Here is a 23814-nt window from a genome sequence, read left to right on the forward strand (position 1 = left end):
GTAATAGAGTCTTCTGCCAACATTAAAAATCATTTCTGAGCCATCACAATCTATCACGTAACAGCTGGCATCACTTATTCTGCTAAGATGCTATTCATACAAAGTTGAAAAATCCGTGATAAAACAAAAATAATCTTTATTCTCGATGAGGAAGAAAGAAACTACTTTAGGCTAAAGAACTGCACTAAGACGCTCATAATGCCTCTTCAGTGCCATGGGGTTCATCACAGGAGCAAATATCAGACCTTGAGTTTCTCAGTCCACTCAGCCTTGTGTTGATGGAGAATTTTTCACATAACTCTTGTGATAGGAAGGTTCTTTTCACATGGCATGGAAGAGAAAATGAAATAAGTTATATATGAAGTATAACAGCTCTGATAATCCAAATTGGGAAGTGTATTCCATTGCTTCTCTTGTCATGAGTCTTTATTTGCCAGCTTTCTCCTTGACACGGTGAAGTTTTGAATTCCACAGCTGAGGAGGGAAAGTGGGAAAGTTCTGCTAATGAATGTTCAGGTTTGGTTTTATTTGATGTTATTTTTTGTAGAGTCCTTGAACTACTTTGATGTATTTTGTTTTGCACAGTAATTGGGACTAGAGATTCAGCACAGTGCCACACCCCTAAAACCTTAGAAGTTCATAATCAAATTACGATGTTCTACTGCAAAAAGAAGAATAAAAAGAGTGACAAAGTAGATGTTCCTGGAGGCAAAACATGTAGTACAGTGCACCTCATTACTTAGTAATGCAGCACACGTACATATGATTGTCATCCATCATTTTTACCATCACCCTGAAAAGCATCATAGCCAACTTATAGAGTCAAGTGGGTACCTGTCCTTCTAAGCATTAAGCCTCCCTCAGCCCAGGCCACTTCAAAACTATCTTTTGAAGCATCTCCTTTATGTTCTTCAATTAATGAATGTGAATTTTTGATGGAAAATAATTTTAGTGCAAAGGTAGCCAGACAGTGCTTTTGACTGAGTACCAGCCAGTAGGTCAGGGATTTATTCATCTGTTTGTTTGTTTTGTCTCTTTTATGTCTCAGTATGAGATACATAGGTCACTACAAAGATAACGCCTCCTATTTGTTTCCACAGAAGCTACAACAGATTCAATGAGTACAGTAATGCTGTTTGATAGAGTAAATTCTCAGCTGCAAAACATTGTTTTTCCAAGCATTAAACATGCACTTTTGATGGTGATGGACAAGAGATTGCATGCCATGTGTGAGCATGTATGAGATTCACCTGGCACGAACTTATATGGCAATATAACAACATTGCTACCATTGTTTTCAGTGCATTGAAGACAACATTCAGCTTCATATGCAGTTCACCAGTTGTAATCCATCAATTAATGTGGATGAGCTGATTGGGAGATTCTTCATGCCATTGGGAGATTCAGCTGCCATCTGTTGGATGGCAACAATCTGGTGAAAAAGCTCAACCTCTACTGCCCATACCACCAACCTCTGATATCATGGGCCATAGCAATAAAATAGGAGGTGCTACTTCTATGACAGCCCTCGCGTGTTAATATGAAGTTTCCCAACTCAAGTCAAGTATATTCTCTATACACATGCTTCAAGCATTTGAGTTGTCCCATTTACTTTCTCAGGCTAACAGGAATGTAGAATGGTTACTGGGTCAGTGCTTCATTCTTAATAAGACTAACAAGGAAAGGTGGTTGTGGTTGAAATTTTAAAGTGCTTCCTCTAATTGTGCTACTTGTTCCATTGAAGGCACCATGGACGGACTCCATTGTGAGGGTAGGCCTAAGAGGCTGCCCCAGAGGTCGAATGTAGGATATCATGTTATGTTCAGGATGGGAAATGAACCATGTGTACATCAAGATAATATACTTTCTAAAGGGGAGAACAGAGAAAGAATCAAAAAGTCTGGGTTTCTTTCTGATTTTATTCTTTCTCCCCCTGTTATGTTGCTCCAGCACTTCAGTGATTTCTGCTGACACAGATATTACCAGAAGTAGCAAAGACCTTTATGCACTGCAGAGGGGGCACTGAACCCTGCTCATTGCAATCAAACTTCTGTTATTGGGATTTGTTTTCAAAGGCTAGATTCAGAGAGGTTGAAAGGCTGAAACAGCTGTCTATACTGAGCATCATTTTTATAATGGATTTCATCAAAGACTTTGTAGAATTCTAAACCTTTAATTTCTCAGAAATCCTTGTCGGGGTGTTATACTTACCCAGCTTGACAACATCATTAGAAATCACATAAAAGAAAATCAGTCCAAGCAATCAATGTGACTCACTGTTCAAAAATATGTTTTTGTTTTGCCCGTACTTCTCTACAAAATATTTTGCTGAATGTTAGTGTAGAAAAATATGGTTCTCTATTTAAATTTCTTGAGTAACTTTTAAGGGTTTCACTTGGCTGACACTTCTTGGCCTTGCATTTATCTTGTGATTGTTTCACAAGAGACCCAGGGAACACCCACTGATAACAATGTCAAACATTCGATGTATTTGCTGAACGTTTCCACTCGCTTGATCATTAAGGCATGCTTTGGCTATGAGGTCACCCGAGTTGTGTAAGGGTAGAATTTATGGGGTGATTTGAAGTATAGGGGAGTCCTGACATGTTTTTGGCAAATGCTGTCAGATACCATGGACTGATGCCACTCAGAATTGTCGCTCTGGGATATAATCAGGTTCTAGCATGAATGTGTTGCATTAGAATTCAAATCCTCTGATTACAGAGAAGATGGGAAAAAGGTTATTTAAACAGCCCTTACTTGCAGTGTAGGAGTCTTTTAAAAGTATTTTTTGTCTGTTAAACAAGAGAACTTAAAGACTTTTAACACACGCACACAATAAATAGCACGTAGTTTTAGAAAATCAGAGGACAAAGCTTGAAGTAAATGTAGCGTGCAGTCATCATGCTGTCCTTCTGAATCGTTTTTTGCTTTTGCCTTGGAAAGAGCAGCGAAGGATGCAGGTGAATCAGTGGAAGAAATACCAAACCACCAGCAGGATGGACTGAGCATAGGATACTGAAACATCTAAGCTCAATTCTGGTGCTGAATGATGACAAGAATTAAGTGCATATTTTAATACTTTGCAAAGACATTAACTCCTTGACACTAGTCCTACTAAGTGGAATTTTTACCTAAATGTTTAACAAATCTTGCTGGTGGCTGGTTGTTGAGTACTGAACAGCAGTTTGGCATAAGTTCTGGAAGGAAACACTCTACAGACATTGACATACACGGTATTTCTTCATCCTGTCTATAATACAAAGGATAGAGACAGAATGAAAAATGCAAAAGGAAGTAAAATAAAAGCTAGAGAAAACAGTAATTCTAGGAGTTTCAATATATACTTGTCAAATTAAATCTATACAAAACTAGCTGATCCACAGCCAGAGTCTTTTGCAAAGGAGGTGTGATTGATACAGAAAATATTAAGTTTAACATATATTTTAAAGAGATCGCTAGCAGAATATGCACTTGGGGATTTTAAAAGGCAGCCCTGCTGCTGTTATGCAGCATTCACAGAGCTCCACAGTATCTAGAAATGTGCTGGGCCTACGAGTCCACCTCTCACCATACAGCCCTGTGGATGATTCCTCACCCACTCCCCAGAAGATTTTGAGTATTGCTGTTTTAAAATAACTTTGTTTTATGGACTCATTTGCATAGGACACGTGGGCAAATACTGTGATCTACCTTTCCATCTCTATTTAATATTTAAAGCTTTTTGTTCCTATTGGGATTAGGCCATCCTCTGATGTAGATAGGGCACTAACATTTTCTCACTCCTCAAGCAGACACTGCCCTCCAGATATCTCAAACAATTAGACATTAGAGAAATGAATGTATTAATGTAGTGAAGCTGACTTTATCAAGTGATGTAGAACATAAATGCCATTTATGACTTGTCACACAGCTATCATTAAGAGAGTCTTTAGAAGAACACAGAACATCACAGAGACTGTCATGGCGCTCGCTGCAGTCACTGAACAATCAAACATAGCTAGAGAACTTATTTTGCTTTCAGTATGAATTACACTTACAGCTTATTTATGTGATGTATTCTTGCATTTCAGGATCTCATGTAATTGCTTTGTGCTAACCCCAGAGGCGCTGACCCACAGTATGGTAACAGCTCGGTGGGACAGGATGGGGTCCAGCCCTGCTGCTGGGGAGCAGAGCCCCCAATTAAAGGTGTGAACAGATGGGGCTGCTGGTGCTTCAGCTCTGGTCCCCTTTTACCATTTTGAAGAAGTGTCTGGCAGGTCTGTCCATCTCCCCGCCCTGGCTCCAGGCAGGTTGGGAATCAAACACCCGGGAGAGCTTCTCCCTCTCTGCCTCCCCCAGGTCTCTGGGACAGGGACCGTGCTCTGTCCTCCATTGCAGCAACATCATATGCGTGCTCTGGTATTTCCCTCTGGCTGCACACCAACTGGGCAAACTGAAATTACTCCACAGGCAGCCGTAGCTGAAATTGCTCTGCAGCCATAGTTACTGACACCAGCTGAGAGTCTGAAACACTCGATATTAAAATCCACAAAGGTAAAGGAAATCTAACACTAGACTTAGAATTTGAATGGGCACTGCTTGAGTTGCTGCTAACATCTTTAAGTCATACTGTATTCAAACTATGAAATCTTGATCCTCTAATCTTTCCACGTGTTGACCTTCCACTGACTTTAATCTGCCCAGCCATATACTTGAAGGGCAGCTTCCCCAATTTCTGCACCACATGCAGCCCTACCGGACCTCTTAATCTTTCAAGAAGTTTGTAATTTGGTGCATTCCCTAAGGAAGAGTTGGAATGGGTCCAGGGAACAAGGCTAATTTAGTAGAAGGGGGAATACATCTTCTGAAGATATGGCTCCAAGACCTTAACATGTTGGGCCGTGAAAGAGGAGCAGGTGATGCAGAATTTAATTACAGTGCACAAGTACCTAAGGGGAAGAACACAGAGCTAGGTCTGAATCTATAGGAAAAAGGTAAAATATGAGGTCATGGACAGAAACTGAAGAATATTTCCCACAGCAGTAGGCTATTTTGTACATGTAATGATGGAAACAAGGTAGTGGAAACTGGTAGTATATGTAGATGTAATAATCTATTCATTACTGTTGCAGACTGATTACATTGCCCTACTGATGGTTCCTCCAAGTCACAAACTCCCTCGTGTCGTTTGGTGTTTCAGTCTCCTGTGCTGCTGAGAGGATATTTGGGTTTTTTTTTACAGGTTAGCAATAGAGATAACATTTAAAGACTAACAGCAAGAGATATGTAACTATTTCTTTTCCACTGAATGCTTTGAAGACTTATATTAACAGTACTGTAGGTTTCACAAAACAGCGTGATTCCCTTTTGGTGGTGCTGGAGAAGAATGTAGCAAATACTGAACAATCCTGATGGACTTCTGGCAGGTAGAAAGTGAGAGACAGTTTTCTATGGCACCTGGAATAGTAACATGGTACTGGCGTAAATGGACAATGAGGTTAACAATAACATTTATCAACTTTGCACCATTTATACGGATTTTTTAGAGACTCTTTTACCTAGTTTGGATTGGTGCATGGCAGAAATCGTAGTTCAAATCTTGCAATAAATTTGAATATTTTAAAACATATTTTATTGCAGACTGGGATGGAAGCAAATTTATTCATTTTCTCTAAATGGGGATTCCTGAAAGATTTTATATTAAATCCCTTTTTTTTTTTTTTTTTTCTTTCTCTCTCTCTCTTTTTTAGTCTTTTATTTTCTGTTATTACTAAAAATGCATTTTATTAATGGTGGTAAAACACTTTCCTAAATCAATTCCAAAACCAAAGTGGCTTGGGCTGAAAGGGACCTCAAAGGTCATCTAGTTCCAACCCCCTGCTGTGGGCAGGGTTGCCAACCACTAAATCTGGCACCAGATCAGGCTGCCCAGGGCCCCATCCATCCTGAACTTGAACACTTCCGGGGTGCGGGCATCCACAGCTTCTGTGGGAAAATTATTAATCAATTTTAACAAAACTAAACAGCACAGCCATAAACATGCCAAGTCAAGGCTGTGTGAGTCTAAGCAGAAGACACACATCAGCAGTCTGTTGTTCTGTTTCAGCTAGTCATTCAGAGCAAAGCATCAGCTGCCTTTAATCCTCTGTTGCTGTTGTTGCTATTCAGCGTGCTGTTATCTCAAGAACTGTCTAAAATAACTACATTAAAAACCAGTAGAGGAGGAGAACCTCACCTCTCAACAAGAGAGTCCTAATAGAGGAAATTCTAGATTCAGTTACAACAGCAAACAATGTAGATCATTTCAATCAGGAAATGGGTTGACATTGTGCTAGCAGAAGTAGTTTGTTGAGAACTGATTTTTCCAAAACAAGCTGTCTCTCTCTGAAGAACATTTTTGAAGCATTCTTCTATTTTCTAAGAGTATAAGTGGTAAAAAAAAAAAGAATTACTTCATGAAATACTGTAAAAATCAATCCAGAAGTGATGTGTCTGTAGTAACATATTACTTAGGATAAAGTGTATTTAAATTCAATACAAAATTTAGAGGTCCACTCTTCAGCCTGTCCAGGTCCCTCTGGATGGCATCTCCTCCCTCAGGAGTGTTGACCGTACCCCCAGCTTGGTGTCACCAACAAACTTGCTGTAGGTGCACTCAACCCCACTGTCGATGTCACTGATGAAGATATTAAAGAGTATCAGCCCCAGCACCAACCCCTGGGGGACACCACTCATCACCAATCTCCATCCAGACACTGAGCCATTGACCACCACTCTCTGGATTTGACCCTGCAGCCAGTTCTTCATCCATTGAACAGTCCACCCATCAAATCTGTCTTTCCAATTTGGAGAGAAGGATGTTGTGGAGTGTCGTGTCATAGGCCTTACTGAAGTCCAGATATGTGGCATCGGTGGCTCTTCTCTTGTCCATTGATGCAGTTACACCATCACAGAAGACCACTAGGTTGGTCAAGCAGGATTTGTCTTTGTTGAAGCCATGCTAGTTCTTCTGTATCACCTCTCTGTCTTCCATGTGCCTTAGCATAGCTTCCAGGAGTATCTGCTCCATGGTCTTTCCCAGCACAGAGGTGAGACTGACAGGCTGGTAGTTCATGGGGTAATCTTTTTTACCCTTCTTAAAACACTGAGTGTGATGTTGCCTTTTTTCCAGTCACCAGGAACTTCACCTGACCACCATGACTTTTCAAATATCATTGAGAGTGGCTTGGTGACTATGTCAGCCAATTCCCTCAGGACTCTGGCATGAATCTCATTGGAACCCACAAACTTGCAAATGGTTCAGGTTCCTCAAGCTGGTCACAAACTTAATCTTCACTTACAGTGTAAGAGACATTTCCCCAGCCCCCTCCTTCCCAACCACTTGTTTGAGGGCTGTGTGACAAGCAGTTATCAGAGAAAACCAAGGCAAAAAAGTCCTCAAGTACTTCAGCCTTCTCCTTGTCTGTTGTTACCAGCACTTGGATGAATAAGATATTTCCAAACTTCTCTAAATCAAACTTATCTAAATTACGTGTAAAACCAGCCACTGAATAGTTATCTGTGTTGTGTGATGTGCAGAACTATTGGCTGTGAATTCCTTAGCAGGGACTCATTCCTGTCAATCTACTGCATTTTTCATGATAAAGAAGTGATGCTTTGTAGAGTGACTTGGACTAACCATAACGTAAACAGCATTTTCTTATATTGGCACAGCTCATTCTCTGAGGAATCAGAGATTTCATCACTTTACATTCCTGAGTTTTGAAGTATGACTTTCAGTGAGATACTATCCAGAAAAGCAAGAATTATGTTTGGAGAATTCTAGTGATGTTTTAAAATCCCAACCAACCTGGTATTAAATGCATTCTGGGACTACTTTTAAAGTTATTGACACTGTGTCAAAAAAAAAGAAAAAAAGAGAAAAAATAAACCAACCCAACCTTGCCTTAGGCCACATTTTCTAACCCATAAACCACAGATGCAAGCGCAGATATGATGCTTTCAGTAGATTGACAGTACTGGTGGTTGAGATGATTCATACTATTCCTCCAGGCAGCATCCCAACTCTTCTCTGCCTCAGATTTGGTGTTCCCTTACCAGGAGGGAGAGCACTGTTAGAAAACAGTATTTTAGAGGTAAAGCAATTCTTGTAATAGCCCTACGGAACTGACAACTTGTTAGCTCCTTTTAATAGAGAAACTCCCCGTGCATGCCAGCTAAATCCCAAGTGCTGCTTGTGGATCATCTTGTGCACATCATCTGTGCATCACATCATCTTCATTTCTGAATCTTTGTTTTAAGATGACTTTTTACTTTTTTTTTATGTCCCCACACTTTAGCTGTTGGCACCGAAATTCAGTGATTTCACAAGCTGTGGAGAAAGATGCCTCTAGTATTTTACTGTCACCTTTTTTATTCCCTTTCTGGGGTTTCTTTCTTGTCCAGGCACAGCACCTTTTTACTCTGCTTACTTTGGCACAGATTAACTCAGCTTCTACAGATCCTCCTTTCTGAGCCCCTGGCTTACCAACAGTGCCTATACGTTGGCTTCCATCCTGGTTTAAGCCCAAAGATGGACCTGCTGGCCTGCCTGGTATGTAAACTCAGGCCTGGTTTACAAGAAGTCTTAAATTTAAATGAAAGCCCTAGAGGCAGCAGTGCGGCCTGCTGACAAAGTGTGGGAGCTTGGAGTGCTGTGTTCCCCTCCACACCCTCCTGTACCCATCCCATGGACAGGACCCTCACTGTGACCTTGGCACCTCCAACTGAGAAGCAAGACCCTCTGTCAAGAGGAACATTTCTGAACTGATTTTCTGTTAATAGAATATATGGTTTATGGATTTTTTTAACCCTAAAGAGATGGTGCTCTACTGGCAGCAGAAGCAGCTTTCCATCGCTTGCCTGCAGTACCAGTAGAAGTTGGAATATTTGCTTTCTAGACCATTAATCTGAAACACTGCCCCTGCTGCCAGCAAAATCCAGAAGCCAGTAGGCTGCCCTATAGTTCTGCTGTGACCCACTGAGTCTTCCTAAAGTGGGATGAGGAAGGCCCCCACTAGTAACCCTGGAGCCTGAGCTCAGCCATTTTCAGTCAGTGCCACCTAAGAGCAGTGATGCATCAATTCCCTCAAAATGGCATATATGTCAAAAATACAAACCTTTACCCTAAATCTAAAGCATTTCCAGCTCTCTTGAAAATTACCCCCATTTCTGCCTATTTCCTCTGCTTGTACAAGACAATCCGCTCCTCGGGTTTTTTTCTCTAATCTTTATCCTCACTTTACATGTCAAGATAGGGACACAAAAGGCCTAATACCAGCGGTGTTGTTCATGTACAATAAGCTTACAAATGCTCCCTCCAGGCACTGCCAGACAGCCAACTTGGCTTGATAGAAGGCAGAGCTGCCTGGGCTTGAGAGGAGACAGAGCTGCTGCCTCACTGCCAGCACAGTGCCCTGAGTGCTCCTGGAGCCCATGGCCGGCCATGGGCTGTACAGCAGGGCAGCGTGTCCTTGTCTGCGAGGTATCAGTCACTGCAGAGCATCTGTCAGAGAATGGGAGGCACCCAATGCACCAGCATGTTTGGCACAAGTGGGTCAAATGACTACACGGGGAATGGAAAGGGGAAGAAAAATGGGCCGGTAAGGGTTGTCAAAGCAAAGGTTTGGGGCAGAAGGAACTGAACAACTAGATTTTGTAGGGAACAACTTCAGAGAGAGCCAAATTAGTTCTTTTTTGTGTTTGTCATTCATTTTGACTGTGATCTTTCATACCCCTGTTGCAGACAGATACCCCTTGTGCCATAATAGCTTCACTCTTTTGGCCTTTAGTCTTCCCTTACAAACTGTTAGGAAGAGGCAGGGTGGGAATGTGTAGCCAAAATAATTGTGGTCATAAAGAAAAAAAATTCAAGAGGTTGCAAAGGATGATAGAAAAAGGTACACAAATTCTGTGACTCAGTGTCTTCTACCTGCCTGCTATTAAACAGAAGTCCTTGGTAAGTCGATAGATGTGTTACTGAATAATGGCTGCATTTGTTCTGTTCCCCTTCAAACAATCCTTTTAAGTCTCTTTCTTCTTCTCAAGATGTGAAGTTGCTTTGATAGCAGGAAGACAGTTGCAATTCCCACTTCTGCTGACTTTGTTACACACTGAACTGTGATGCCTTCAGCCCAGTAATGTTTGTAGATCTCAGCCCCTTCCTATAGTCAGTACATGTCTAACTGTAGTGTCTACAGTGCTGTAGCTTATAGAAAAACCCATTGGAAAAGATGGAAAGCTAATGCTTAGCAAGTATCAGAGGAAATGGCAGCATAAATTTAGCTGCAAAACCAGGTGTTTGTTCCACTGTAGCATTCTGTTTGAATTCATTCTGCAAGATCAATATTTGAAGATGTGCTGAATTTCCAGAGGCAATGTTTTCAATCTGAAAGATTTTTAGCCTCGGTGAGTGCACCAGGAACATCAGGGAAGATGCTCAGGAGCCAAAGAAGGGCTGGTTTTCAAAGCAGTACATTGGAACATGTGTTGTTCTTTTAACTCCAAAGATCAGTTTCACAGTACACCTAATATTCTATATTCACATATTCTATGATTCTATGATCTTTTGGGAGAGGAAAAACATTGAATGCATTTAGTTCAGCCCGGGCCACTGTTCCTGGTTAAATGTGGAAGTACATAGTATTTAGAAATACATATAGTCAAACTAGTTTTTATGGAGAAAGAGGCACTTAAGTAAGAAGCCTGAAGAATACAAGCGGTCCATCATTTTGAAAGACACTTTAAAGGCACTGGGACAGTGATGTTCCCCATTCCTCTGTCCCAACTATGTATTTAGAATAAATTGGTCCTCACTAAAACTGTACTTTGTCATTTTATACTGAAAACATAAAAGCCCTTTCAAGGTAAATCCTGGAAACATGTAGGCCAGCGTTTCATCTTGCTCGCATTAGTGGAGGTCCCCAGCTGAAAGTGTTATTCTGGACAACCAGAATGCTGACACTGTCTTCAGCCTCAGGGCTGGTTAGCACAGACCAACAGCAGACAGCGTAGTTCTCCTTTATTTTTCCTTTATATAGAAAAATGGAGTAGTGAGGGGGCTGTGTGGCAGTAAGCACGTATGCTCGCTAGCACTCCTTTCTGCTCTGAGAAGAAACTCAACCATATCTCAGGCAGAAGCTTGTAAAAAGTCTCCTGCCTGCCTGTACCCTCTCTGCTATGGTGTTTGTTTAGGATACTTTCAAATATCTCAGGAATTATTTATGTAAGCCAACATTTCTTAACTGAAGGTCATCTAAGACAAGAATTCTCTAAAAATGCGATGTTGTCAGGTAGGTACCATATTAATATGACAGGAAGACTCAACCTTTTGCACAATTACACAAGTATCTCATACAGAAGCATGCTAAAACAACACAGATCAGTTATCAGAGTGCACTGTCTGAAGTCAGCATTTTGTTTTTTGCCACTACCTTTGGTATATTGACAGCCCTTTGGTTGTCTTCTGCAAGTGTGGGATGAAGCAAGAAACCCCAGCCTACAGCACCGTAGGCTCATGTAAGTAAGACTACATTATAATTTGTATTTTCAGTGAAAATAAGATGGTGTGCATGGAGCTCTCAGTCTGATTCTTATCAATATTTGCCTGCAATGGGAACTCCTAGAAATATAAAATCATTACAGCACTCCCAATGAGTTAAAAGGATGATGGAAGCAGTGCATTGCAGCAAGGACATGCCAAGTATAACCTAAGCTCACTAATGAGCGGAGCTCTTCTGTGAGTACTTCATATGCTCCAATATGCCATTAGTGTATGTGATTTTAGGTTTTCAGAACATAAAAATATTAAGTTAAAATGAGATATAAAAAGGCGAATAAACATGTTGTTCTGAATATAAGCAATTTAAGGGAGGTGTTATAATTATCTGTGCATCTCTACACGATCTGTACCTGACCTAATTTTCATCTGCTGGAAAAACAGCAATTTTAAATACCTACAAATCATTGTTTGCCCATTTCTTGTTTATCATCAGCTTATTTCTTGTTTATCATCAGCATATCTTCTGAGTTCAGAGCACAATGATTCCAGGCCTGGCTGAAGCCCTGAGGATACATGTTCTTGAAAAATGGCATGGCTGATTTGCCACTCTCTCATTTCCTTTGCTTATTTTCCTATGCAGAGCTCTATTCTTCCTGAGAAAAGCCTAAGAGTAGTTCCATTTTCCTCAGGCATTTGGGTATCATCAGGACAAGCAGGGTTTGACTAATGCAGCACAGCCTTGGGCCTGACAACACACCTAGAATCTCAGCACTGCCCCATTTTCACATGACTTGTAGTGATGAAAGGTTAACAAGAACAATCCCATGTTCCCTGTCCATCAAATACCCAACCAGTGTTCATCTGCTGAAGTTTAAAGATGGTGGTAGCAGTACTGAGAGCTCTCTAGCTAGAGGAGCTCATGATGGTGGATAGTGTTGGTGACATCCCAAAGTCAATGCTGCTGTTCTTGGCTTGGGTTGTTTCCAGTTTATGCCTTGATAGAGGTGTACCAGGAAGCCCATATTTCACAGAACTGTTGATGAAAACATCTCAAACTTTGGCCTCAAGCTGTATGGAGTATTTCCTAGTGATAGAAAGAGGAGGGCTTCAAGACTGAAGGCATTTGTACTACCAGGTGCTTACCAGAAAGGTAATGAAATTTTCATATAATTATATGGATATATATAATTACCTGGGGTTTTTTTTGCTTTTTAACTAAAAATTGCCAATGCAATGATTACTCCTCACTGTTAAAAAGATTCAATATCCAGCGTGAAAAATACATGCCAGCATTTTAATCTGATCTGATTTACAGTCAGTGAGTTTTATACCCTTGAAGGACTGGTTTGCTGACAGACCTTTACAGTGCTGTAATAGCCTGTCTATGTAAGTACATGTAATATGCCCAAATGAATACACTGGTGTTTCTAATGCATAAAGACTGAAACTAAATTTCTGGCACTTCTAAGACTCAGTCAAAGCAGCAGGTCCTTTTCATGTCTCAAGGGAAAAACCTTAATAATTTTGCTTCTCTCTGATATCTGAATTAATGACTGTCATCTGCAGTACTCTGAAGAAAAGAAAATCTCCCTCCTGTTAACACAACACACTTTGTACTTGTAAAAAAGAGGATGAAAGAGACCATTTATCTCAGAGTTTAATATATTTGAATGGGGCTTCAGAAGTCATTGCCTACTGAGAGGCGGATGTTGACCTTTTGGCTGAATGCTTGTACACTGTGCAGAAATAACCTGGAAATAATCATTCTGCTTGTTTTAAAGGGCTCTGCAACTGAGTTTCTATCAATACTGTGCTTCCAGGGAAACTGGGTTATTCGAGTTCTGGATGAGCTTCATCCTGCCAGGCAATGGGCAACCCCCATTGAGTCAGATTTCTGTATCTTTTTTGTTTATTGCAAGTTGGAAATAAATAGTTCATTTCTTTCCAGAAAGTAAAATAATAATAAGATTTAAAAAGAAATAAGAAATGTCCTGCACCTTTTTGGATATAAAGTGAGATTTTCTGATATTTTTCTTCATTCCAATTTTCTTTGTATTTGCATTTCTTGTATGTACCATGTAAAGATCTCTAGACTAACTTTTTGATATTGCAAGGTGTATTACAGACATGTATCTCAGCTCCACTGCTTACATAGAATCATGGAATCACTTCTGAGGCCTAGGCTAAGAAGCAAAGAGCGGGCTCAGATATTTCCGTACTGCATTCCATGACACCATTTGGAAAGTTTAGTTGTTTGAGTTTCTCAACAGGACAGAGCTGTTGGTTGACAAAATGTCTACAAGGACCCCCTCTATGGGGAAAATATCTTCTGACACCATAAATCTGACGTAGCCAACAAAACAAGAAAGTAAGCAGAGGTCTGGAATTTAAGAGCTGAAACTGGTAAACAGTTGAGTGTAACTAATTGATCTCAAGATCTCAAAAAGGAGAAGAAGAAATAACTAAAGAGCAGAAAGTAAACAGGGAACTTGTTCAAAATAGCAATTCAGGCCTCAAATATGCACGTTGGCTTCAGATGCACTTCCTTCTGTACATAAATAAGAATTTGGATACCTCTAAAGCAGCTGTCGCTGAAGTATTGCTGAGTGCTTTGACTCCTCCTGGTTGTAAAAAAAATATACAACACATAGACTTACTCAAAAGATGAATAGTTAAAAAGAACTGTGAGAACTCAGTATTTATTAAAACAAAACAAAAATGGCACGGTGAAGCAAGAGATATAAAGGTTGAAAATACTTCAGTATTCATCTGAACACTTCATGTATTTCATTTGAAGCTCTAAAAAACTGAGTAGATTAATCACAAGATGTGACCAATCCCCAGCATTAAATGGATTTCTTTATTCAGATTCATATTGGGCCATTCATCAAAAACATGTTTTTAAGGAAAGTGATTTTTACCAGAAAAAATATTGCTTAACCAAAACTGCGGACTGTGTAGGTTGCCTGATGACCATACTGCGCATAAGGACAGGGGTCGCAAGGGGCTTCTCCAAAATAACATCAGCTCCCTCTGAAATAACTTACTTTCATCGCAGCTGACATGGTCCTTTATCACAGCCACTTCTATCTCATGGATCTTGCAGATCTCAAGAGGAGGAGTCTGCCCTCTGGCACAACCCTTGTAGTAATGGCCGTTTGTTGTGGGATCACCACTTCTTTAGCATTCATTACAGACACTGATTAGAGATGGTGATAAAGACATCGTTGGAGTCCAAAGCCATTACTGGAATGTTAAAATAAAGCATGGATAAAGTAGCATTTTAAACAAGTACATCTATTTACTGCTGATATTTTCATACAAATTATTTTGTGGTATTAACTTCAAAAGGTGTAGCGGGAGCTTTAATTTGCTACAGTTCTGGTCTAATAGGTATGGAGACACCATAAGGTTCTGCAGTACTGAACTCAGAGGTGTTCAGACAAACCTTTGTACTCGTAATAACAAGAGCTGGTGTGAGCTTACACAATTTAAAACTAATTGCTCAGCCCATGTCCTCATTACCATACTGATGCAGTTCATAAATCAAAGCCCTGCCTATTCACACTGTTTACCAGCCTTGGATTAAGCAGTGTGTTTCAACTGACAAATGCAGCACGCTGCCGAAAGGCTGCAGAAACTTTAAAAGACTGATAGCAGCATAAACCTGGGGAGCTGCAGCACCTCAGACTGATATAACATACACAGCACTAAAAAACTCGCTCCTGTTTGTTTTCTGAGTGTGCTCTGATTTCGCCTTAAAAATTTCCATAATAATATACTGCAGTATCAATACAGATCCTTACACAGAAGAGGGTTGCTGGCAGTTCTGATAAATATGGCAAGAGAAGCAAGAGTTAAGGCACGGAAAGGGATGCAGATTCTGCTGCAAGGGAAGCTTGAAGCAAAAGTAGGGCTCTGGAGAGTTATTAAGCTGTAGGGGGAAGCCAATAGATTCTGGGAAAATCAAGGGCTGAGAGGGTTGGTTTGGAAAAGATCATTGGCTTATCCCTATTAAGGAGGACCTAGTGCATTGGGGAGGGAAGAGTGGACATCTGCAATGAAATGTGGCTCCTTTTTACACAGAACTACTAGGAAAAGTTCAGCTCATAAAAGTAAGTGCTGATGATATCTGTTAAAATCTCCACCTCTCCAGTTGTTTGTATAAATTCAATCACAACAGTTAGTAAATCAATTACCTAACCTGCGGGGTGAGAAGTGGATGTCTTCAATGTTCCCTCTTTCATCACTGTAAAAGGAAATGTAGAGATGTTAATATGACCCTTAATCTCTCCGCTTTAATGTAGATATCTTCCAGCACGAGAAAACTGTTTCTTTCAGCCTCCTTCCTCTGATGCAAAATGAAGATTAATTTCCAGTCTACTGAGCATCCCTTGAACACATGTAATGGAATTCACTTTACAGGCTGCAGAAGCAGTGCTAGAATTTAAGCTGGAAGAAGCAGCAGCTCAGACCTCTGTGACTTCTCTTGCAGAAATGCTGTTTCCTGATTTCAGTTTGGACTCCTTACTTAGATGAAGAAATAGGACTTTACCAGTGTCAAGAACCTCAACCTGAAGGGAGACAGCTATTTCTTTTTTCCCCATGTAGTTTATTCAGTATTGCTTTTAAAGTATTTATTATGTGTTGGTTCATTTTTGGGGCCTCTGCTTATGACCAGTGTCTGTGTATGACTGGCTGCCTTTCCTGTCTTACATTGATTCCACTGGTCATATAAAAACAAAGCCAAAGTGTTCCAAGGCAGTATACTAAGAAAGTCTGTTTATTATTTAACATAGATTACAGATAAATGCATGTGCACACACGTACCTTTCACCCCTTCTTTCCCATGAGCATTGGGATTTTCAGCAACTTCACAGAAGGTTTCATTTCTCAAGTAGTTCAGATTGTAATCTTAAATGCCTTGAAATTGCCTCCTAAAAGCATGTAGTCAAACAACCTTAGGCCAACATGCCATCAGGAGCTTGATGCTGTGTTTAATAGGTGCAATACAAAATACCTGAGGCAGTATAGTGAATAAAAAAAGTAATAATTTGAATGCAACACTAAAAGAAGTTGACTGGCTGAAGGAAGGACAGATTTTACTTGGGATATTTCATTTGTACGAAAATCACAGAATCACAGAATGGCCCAGGTTGGAAGGGACCTCAAGGATCATGAATCTGCAGCTCCCTTGCTGGTCAGAGCTGCCAACCTCCCCATATACTAGACCACGTTGCCCAGGGCCCCATCCAGTCTGGCCTAGAACACCTCAAGAGATGGGGCATCCACAGCCTCTCTGGGCAGCCTATGCCAGTACCTCACCACTCTCACAGTAAAGACAAAACTCCCCCTAACATCCAACCTAAATCTTCCCTCCTTCAACTTAAAACCATTTCCCCTTGTCCTGCTGTTATCTACCCTTTCAAAGAGTTTACTCCCCTCCTGCTTATAGGCTCCCTTCAGGTACTGAAAGGCTGCAATGAGGTCATTCCACAGCCTTCTTTTCTCCAGGCTGAACAAGCCCAGCTCCCTCAGCCTGTCCTCATAGGGGAGGTGTTCCAGCCCCCTGATCATCTTCGTGGCCCTCCTCTGGACCCTTTCCAAACAGCTCCGTATCTTTCTTGTACTGAGGGCTCCACACCTGGACACAGTACTCCAGATGGGGCCTCACAAGAGCCGAGTAGAGAGGAACAATCACCTCCCTGACTCTGCTGACCACCCCTCTCCTGATGGAGCCCAGGATCCTATTTGCTTTCCAAGCTGCAAGAGCACACTGCTGGCTCACGTCAAGTTTCTCATCCATCAGGACCCCCAGGTCTTTTCTCTGCAGGGCTACTTTATTTCAAGAAGATGCAATTAGGTATGCAACAGGCATGAGATCTTTCTGAGGCCACCTTAGTCCTTCACTTCACTGATGCTTATGCGTGGATTCTGCTTAGGATGGTAACCACTCTGTAAAGGATGGACACAACAGAATGAATTGCAAAGGTCCTCATTATGTAAACTAGCTAAAACTCAGCATTTCCCATCCTTTTAAGCTTTAGAAATGCAATGAGTTCTGTTGCAGAAGCATTTGATCACCTGAATTGCAATTAAGCCACTGCTCCACATGGTGTTAAGGTGGCCATGGCAGTGCTGTTGAGAACACTGATGATTCTAAGGTCCAGCTGGTAGAAGAGCATCAGTGAGGATGGTGGTTGGAATGCAGCACAGCTGTAACAAACAGGAGTGTAAGCCCAGCTACATTAGCAAAGTGTCTCTTTTTCATTGTCCTTTATTGAATTTGAGAGGATATTTTGCTTTCTCTAGCAGTGAAAAATGAGCTTCTGTCACAGTGGAGGTGGGACCAGCAAGGAGGGGGTTGGTGGTGCAGCTGTCTGTGGACTGTAAGCAATTCTAAGCTGAACTATAAAGTAATTCCTGTAAAATGGCTGCCTTGATCTGTGCCTTCATTTGCTGCACAATTCATTCATAAATATTCCAAATTCTTTGCTGACTAAAATACTGCTTAATTCCCATGAAAGCAATTGGGTGCATCTAAGGGCTGTCTCCCTCATTCATGCAGTGAGTCAGCAGGGATAGAGAATAGGCAGAAACTCCGCCTGTGGATACTTCAAGGTGAAAGATGTAATCCGCTGCTACTGGCAGGCAGGAGCCATTACACAAACAGAACGGTGCTGCAGCTTTTGCATTTTTGCTGTTTGCTCTAATCAAAGCAGCATAGAAAAAGACAATAAAAATTATAGTATAGCTCAGCAGTCTTGTAAGCCCATATTTCCAATGGCAATTCATCCCTTCCTTTTGCTGCCTAGGTTTGCAAGTATCTGATTTATACTCACACCATGAAATTTGTGCATCCAGAAACCTACATTACATGTCTCCCTTGCAGCACATGAGACACTCTGTCCACAAGGCGTGATCCTACTAAAATATATAGAAGGAAAGACTTGTGAAGTCTTGGCAGCAGATGTAGGTCTTGAAACAGGCAAACAATAAGAATTTGCCAAGCAACGTGGAAAGCTAATTTTGGTCTTCCTTCCTATTGCGTGGAAGCGCTACATCAAAAGGCGTTTCACGGCCTCCCTTTTCAAAGCCTTACAGCCTCCAGAGCAGTGTGTGCACTGGGAACCCGACTCCAGGTGCTCCAGGTGATAAAGCAAAGCACAGCGCTCAGGTCCGGCTCAGTATGAAGAATGAGGTCACGCTGTATTTTTAGAAGCACCTTGTGTTGCTGTGTTGCTCTTACTCTCCTTTTAGTTTTTGTCCCTTCTCCTTTATTTTTTTTTCTCTCTCTTTTACTGTGAATAATTTGGCTGGTGCTTGCAAGAGGCTGTTTTAGCCCCAGGGATTCTCACACATACTTCTGTTGACAGAGCTCTTGTGCAGCAAGCAAGCTGAAATGCCTTTTGTTAAGGATCTGCTCATTTCTTTTGCTGTTCTGCCCCAATGCTTGGAGGATCTTTTGGCTACTGAGTTCCTGTTGTTACGCTCATGGAAATTAACTGAATTGAAAAATATGAGGTTACCTTGCAAAACAGGTAAAATTATCAACAGGAAAAGAAAATCCTGCTCTCCTAATCTGCTGTTAGTCTGTACGTTTTACATTCTCTTGGCTTTCTTGTTTAATTTTTTTTTTATGGGAAGATTGTTTAAGTCGATGGGAAATATTAAACAAAGTCACTGTGAAAGGCAAACAAATGCATTAGGGGCTGAGGGGTAAAAACTGTTTTGGGTGAGTGCTCTTCCATTCTAGCCCAGACCAGGGCTTGATTTGCTGGTTTACTGTGTCAGTTCATGTTTAAATAGACTTGTAAAAAGTAAGAAATTGCCACACATTCACATGCTGCGCAATGCCAAAATGCATATTGAAATGCAATTTCAGCAGATATTGAAATGCACTAATTTAATCAGCCTTTGCAAGTTAGTTTAGGTGACTTGTTGTTACAGTAAGCCTATGAAATAAAGCATAGTTATTTCCCCAGAAAGCAATTCTCCTCATAGTAACTCAAGAAAATATAAGTGAGTAACATTCTCCTCTTTCATGGTTAAGCCTAACATGTGCTTTTTGTATTAAGTTTGCGCAGAACTTGGTGGTTTAATCCACATTGTGGTTGTCTAGGCAAAGGAAATTCAAGCCGATGGAGGGTGATACACAGAAATTTAGTACAGATATCTCTGCTTTTACCAGTCACTTTCCTTCCACATCACCGCACTATCTGTACCTCAGATCTGTATTAATCCATTGCTGACTTGTAAGAACCTTTCCTTAGAAAACAAAATTCCACTTGAGTGTCAAATGCATTTAGAAAGCTGAGGTTGGTTATCACACACAGGTACAGATTTCACATTTTACCTTAAAAAAATCCCATCTTGCTTTTTAGGCTGTTTTGGAGTCATTTTCAGTGGGGCAGCTTGCTGTGATAGTCCCTGCATTGCTCTTCCTACTTAGAGAAAGCACATATACGCCCAAGAGGTGTTTGTTACTTAGCATCAGATCCTACCAGCAGTAGGTCACTGCTGGTACAGCTAATGCTAAAGTATATACTGAGAATCCCATTGCTTATGAAATAACTTCCCTACTCATAAAGACCTTTTCTGAAAGATGGCTATTTTTCAGAACTTTTAGGTGCATACATTCATAATTTTGGTGGTAATTATACTATTTTGCGGGTCTGTGTTATGGGCCTTTTACGACATGTACAGATTCAGTTCTGAATGCACAAACCTCTCTAAGTTACACATTTTGGTACGGGCAAGATTTCCAACCCACATTTCTGCCAAGAATGTTCAGTTTTCAGGAGCTTTAGATGTCTATGTGTAACTTCTTATAAAATGCAGACTTTGATATTTCATAGAAGGGTGCTTTTTTTTGCCCATCTCTGCTAGATCAAGTGAAGAGAGATGTTCCACAGGATGCGTGGGTGAACTCACACTCTTTTTACCACTTCCTCTTCATAGATTTCTTGCCACACTTGCACAAAACCCGTCTGCTCCTGCATGCTTTCTCTGTCCCAGTCTCACAGCGAGAAAAGGACGAATAAAAAAGGAGTCCAAGGGAATAAGCAAATCCTGATAAAAGGAAAATCTTTTCTGTGCTTTTTGTAATTAAACTGTAGACTCAGCAGCTTCACACCACATCCTCGAAAACTGGAAATCACTTGAGATAAAGAATTTTGTGAAATGTGAAAAGAAGCTGGGGGGGTTATTTTGGATGCTGGATTATTTGGAGGTAACAGCAAGTACAGGTTTTTTTGGTTGGGATTTTAATTCATGTTTTGGAGTTTAAAGTATCGTAAGGTAGTAGAAATCAAAAAGCAGTCAAAGCTCTTTTGATGCCTTCTGGGATGTCTTCTTGAATAGCAGCATCTCCTTTCTTGTTCCTGGCTCTGCAGGGTGGGAATGTGGGTGCTAGCAGTATGCCTTCCAGCAGGATAGAGCATGCCGGAGGGCTGAAGAGCAGCAGTAATGGTTTAGATAATCATCAGTAGTCACCTACATGGCAGAAGTCTTTCTCATGGTGCCTAAAATAGCATATGAAAGGTTAGTTACCCCAGTCATTCCCTACAAAGGACATGTCTACTTTTTCAAAGGCATTGTACTCAGTTCATGTAATACTAGGGAGAAAGAATCAAGGGTGTTCAGTGCTTCTGAAAGTGAAGTCACTTCTTTTTAGATGGCCTTCTTGAAACTTCTGAGAAAATGAGCCCTCCAATGCAGTTTCGCCATTTACATGTAGACTTTGCAATCTGCTATTATTGTGTAAAAAAAGAGAGATTCTTCTTGGCGATATTTAGATTGGATATAAGAAAGCAGCTTTTTACAGTAAGAATGGTGAGGCACTGGCACAAGTTGCCCAGGGAGGTGGTGGATGCCCTGTCCCTGGAGACGCTCGGGGTCAGGCTGTATGGGAGGCTCTGTGCACCTGATGGAGCTGTAGGTGTCCCTGCTCATTGCAGGGTATTTGGCCCAGATGACGTTTAACGGTCCTTTCTTCTTGCCTTTATCTGCCCATCTAAAAATTGAGTCAGTTGTCTAAGCATTCTGTCTATCCCTTCTTTATAGTTTGGAAAAGAGGGTCGTGCTAGGATGGAGACCTCCCATGCTAAAATAGGTATTTACTTTCAGGAAGCATTTTCCTCCCTCTACTGACTCCAGCAGGAGGCCAGTCAGCTAACAATAACATCTGACTTTTCATAGCTAACAGTATTTGAGAGGAATGCTTTCTAAATCATGCATACCAGCATACTTGCACCTTTTAAAGCCAAAGAGCAAATGGCAGTGGTAACACGTAACAAATCCAAAATTTCTATATACACACAATGTTATTTCTGTTACTTAAAGTATGCCTGTAAAACTGAAATACGAAGTAACCAGCAATAAGATTCTCCTCGCTAGTACACCTTACTTAGCTTATGGCACATGCAGGGATAAGCATGTCACATGCCAGCATCTTGCTCTGCTTGCTTCCCGCTCTGACAATCACAGAGCTGCCTTCTGACAAGTCATCCCAGCAGTGACAGGCTCGCCACACATGTAAAAGGCGTAAGCTTTTCTTCTTGTTTTGAAAAGCTTCTGTTCTGCTTTGCTGTCTCACAGATGGAGTACTGAAACAATCCTTAAAATAAATACTAACAATATTCAATCTGTCACCAAAAAAGTACATTACATATATGAGTGAATGTAAGCTATGTGAGTATGCAAGATGGGCTCCTCGGCTGCTCCTCTTACCGTGTGTTGGAGACCCAAGCACGAGGTGTGAGTCCAGAAGTTAAGACTGATTTAAACCAGACATGGCCAACTTTGTTACAGAACTGAAGCTCTGTATTTTTAGCTTTCTCTTTTTGCTGTGCAAATGTACTGGAAGTGGACAGGTGCTGTGCTGGATCATCAGTTTAGAGAAGCTGAGCAACAGAAGATCCCACCCTTATTGAAACACTCTTTATTTTCTGTCAGCCCCATTGCCTCCTTTTTCTTCCTTATGACATTTCAGCAGCTTTCAGTAGCAGAATGGTGTAGAAGTTCTCGATCATTGAACAGATAATAAAAACAAAGTGAATAGAGGCGAGTTTTGACAGCAAGCATATACCTAACACCAGACTGAGTGATTTTGATTCGTTCTGTCAATAATCAATGAAAGGTCAGTATTGAAAAAAAAAAGATTTCTGCATTTGCTAATTATTTCCATGTCTCTGGGGTAAACAAGTCAGAGTTCTGATGCTTTAAACTCATCAAATCTGCATACATCAAATGTTTCTGAAGAGAGCTATAGGTGAATTTGGTACGGGAATGTCACATTTTAGGATCACTGCTACTGATGCATTCCTTTGCAAAGTCCTATCAATAACTTTTTTCTTTTTTCTTTTTAATTTCCAGGAACAGAGAGAATTCAGATGTTTGGTGTAAGAATCCAGGCATTAATAATGATTATTTGATCATGGTTTTGGAATATTACGGAGATATCTCCTTTCTACATATGTGGAGTGATGTTTCTGAAGAAAACCAAGAATGGAGTCATTCTGATCTCTGATGGGTGAAACTCATTGGAATGGAAACCAACATCTCAAACCAAGGCTCACCATGTCTTACATCTGCCAAGTGCCTGGGGACTCCAAAGGCAGCAAAGTATGAAGAGTACCGAAGAAACATAGAAGAACAGAAAAGTCCATCTGAATTTCAGGATGTTTTACTGGAACCTGAGATGAGTTTGCTGTCTCTGTCATCCATATTAGACCACAGTGAGACATCCTTGCAACCTGGTGGGACTGCAGAGTGTGTTCGTGCCACGAATCAATCTGAAACAGAGCAGCTCTGTGAAGAATTGTGTTCTGCAAGGCACAAGCCCAAGGAAGAAGCTTTAAACTTTACCTCACACACAGAATGGTCACTCATTGCAGGAGAAAATCCAGCCAAGAAACCAGAAAGGAGTCATGAAATCAGAGTCGTAAGACATAAGCCAAGTGCCATCACATTTTCTGAGTTTGAATTTTTGTCACATGAAGCGAATGCTAAACTCCACATTTATGAGGCAGGAGAAGAAAACTCTTCATCTGAAGAGGAAGAAGCAGATGGCAGAGGTGGTGGTGATCTGTTTACAGAACTGCCACTGTATGAGGCACTTTTTAATGGCCTTCACAGAACGGATGTTTTCCCAACAAAACAAGCTAAATGTGAACTTACTGAGTACCCACACGCCTGTCATTTAGAGGACTGTGATGATAATTCCAAACCGGAATCGAAGGACCATGATAAGGAAGAAAAGCACACGGGGCTGGAGGTAACAGAAGCTA

At 40.9% G+C, this 23814-nt stretch overlaps 1 protein-coding gene across 3 annotated transcripts in view; it reads left to right on the forward strand.

The window, feature by feature from the left end:
* The window catches only part of STARD13 (StAR related lipid transfer domain containing 13), a 269538-nt gene that overhangs the window by 16965 nt on the left and 228759 nt on the right, over nt 1-23814 (forward strand). For 2 of the 3 annotated variants that reach the window (XM_015852033.2, XM_015852032.2), the window contains exon 2: nt 22901-23801. In XM_015852033.2, coding sequence (XP_015707519.1) covers nt 23073-23801 — 729 coding nt within the window. In that variant the 5' untranslated portion in view covers nt 22901-23072. Of the gene's footprint in view, nt 1-19049; nt 19066-22900; nt 23802-23814 lie in introns of those variants that run through there. The other variant, XM_015852034.2, reaches the window with a different exon arrangement.

Source organism: Coturnix japonica, chromosome 1 (genome assembly GCF_001577835.2).
Source record: "Coturnix japonica isolate 7356 chromosome 1, Coturnix japonica 2.1, whole genome shotgun sequence".
Lineage (NCBI taxonomy): Eukaryota > Metazoa > Chordata > Aves > Galliformes > Phasianidae > Coturnix > Coturnix japonica.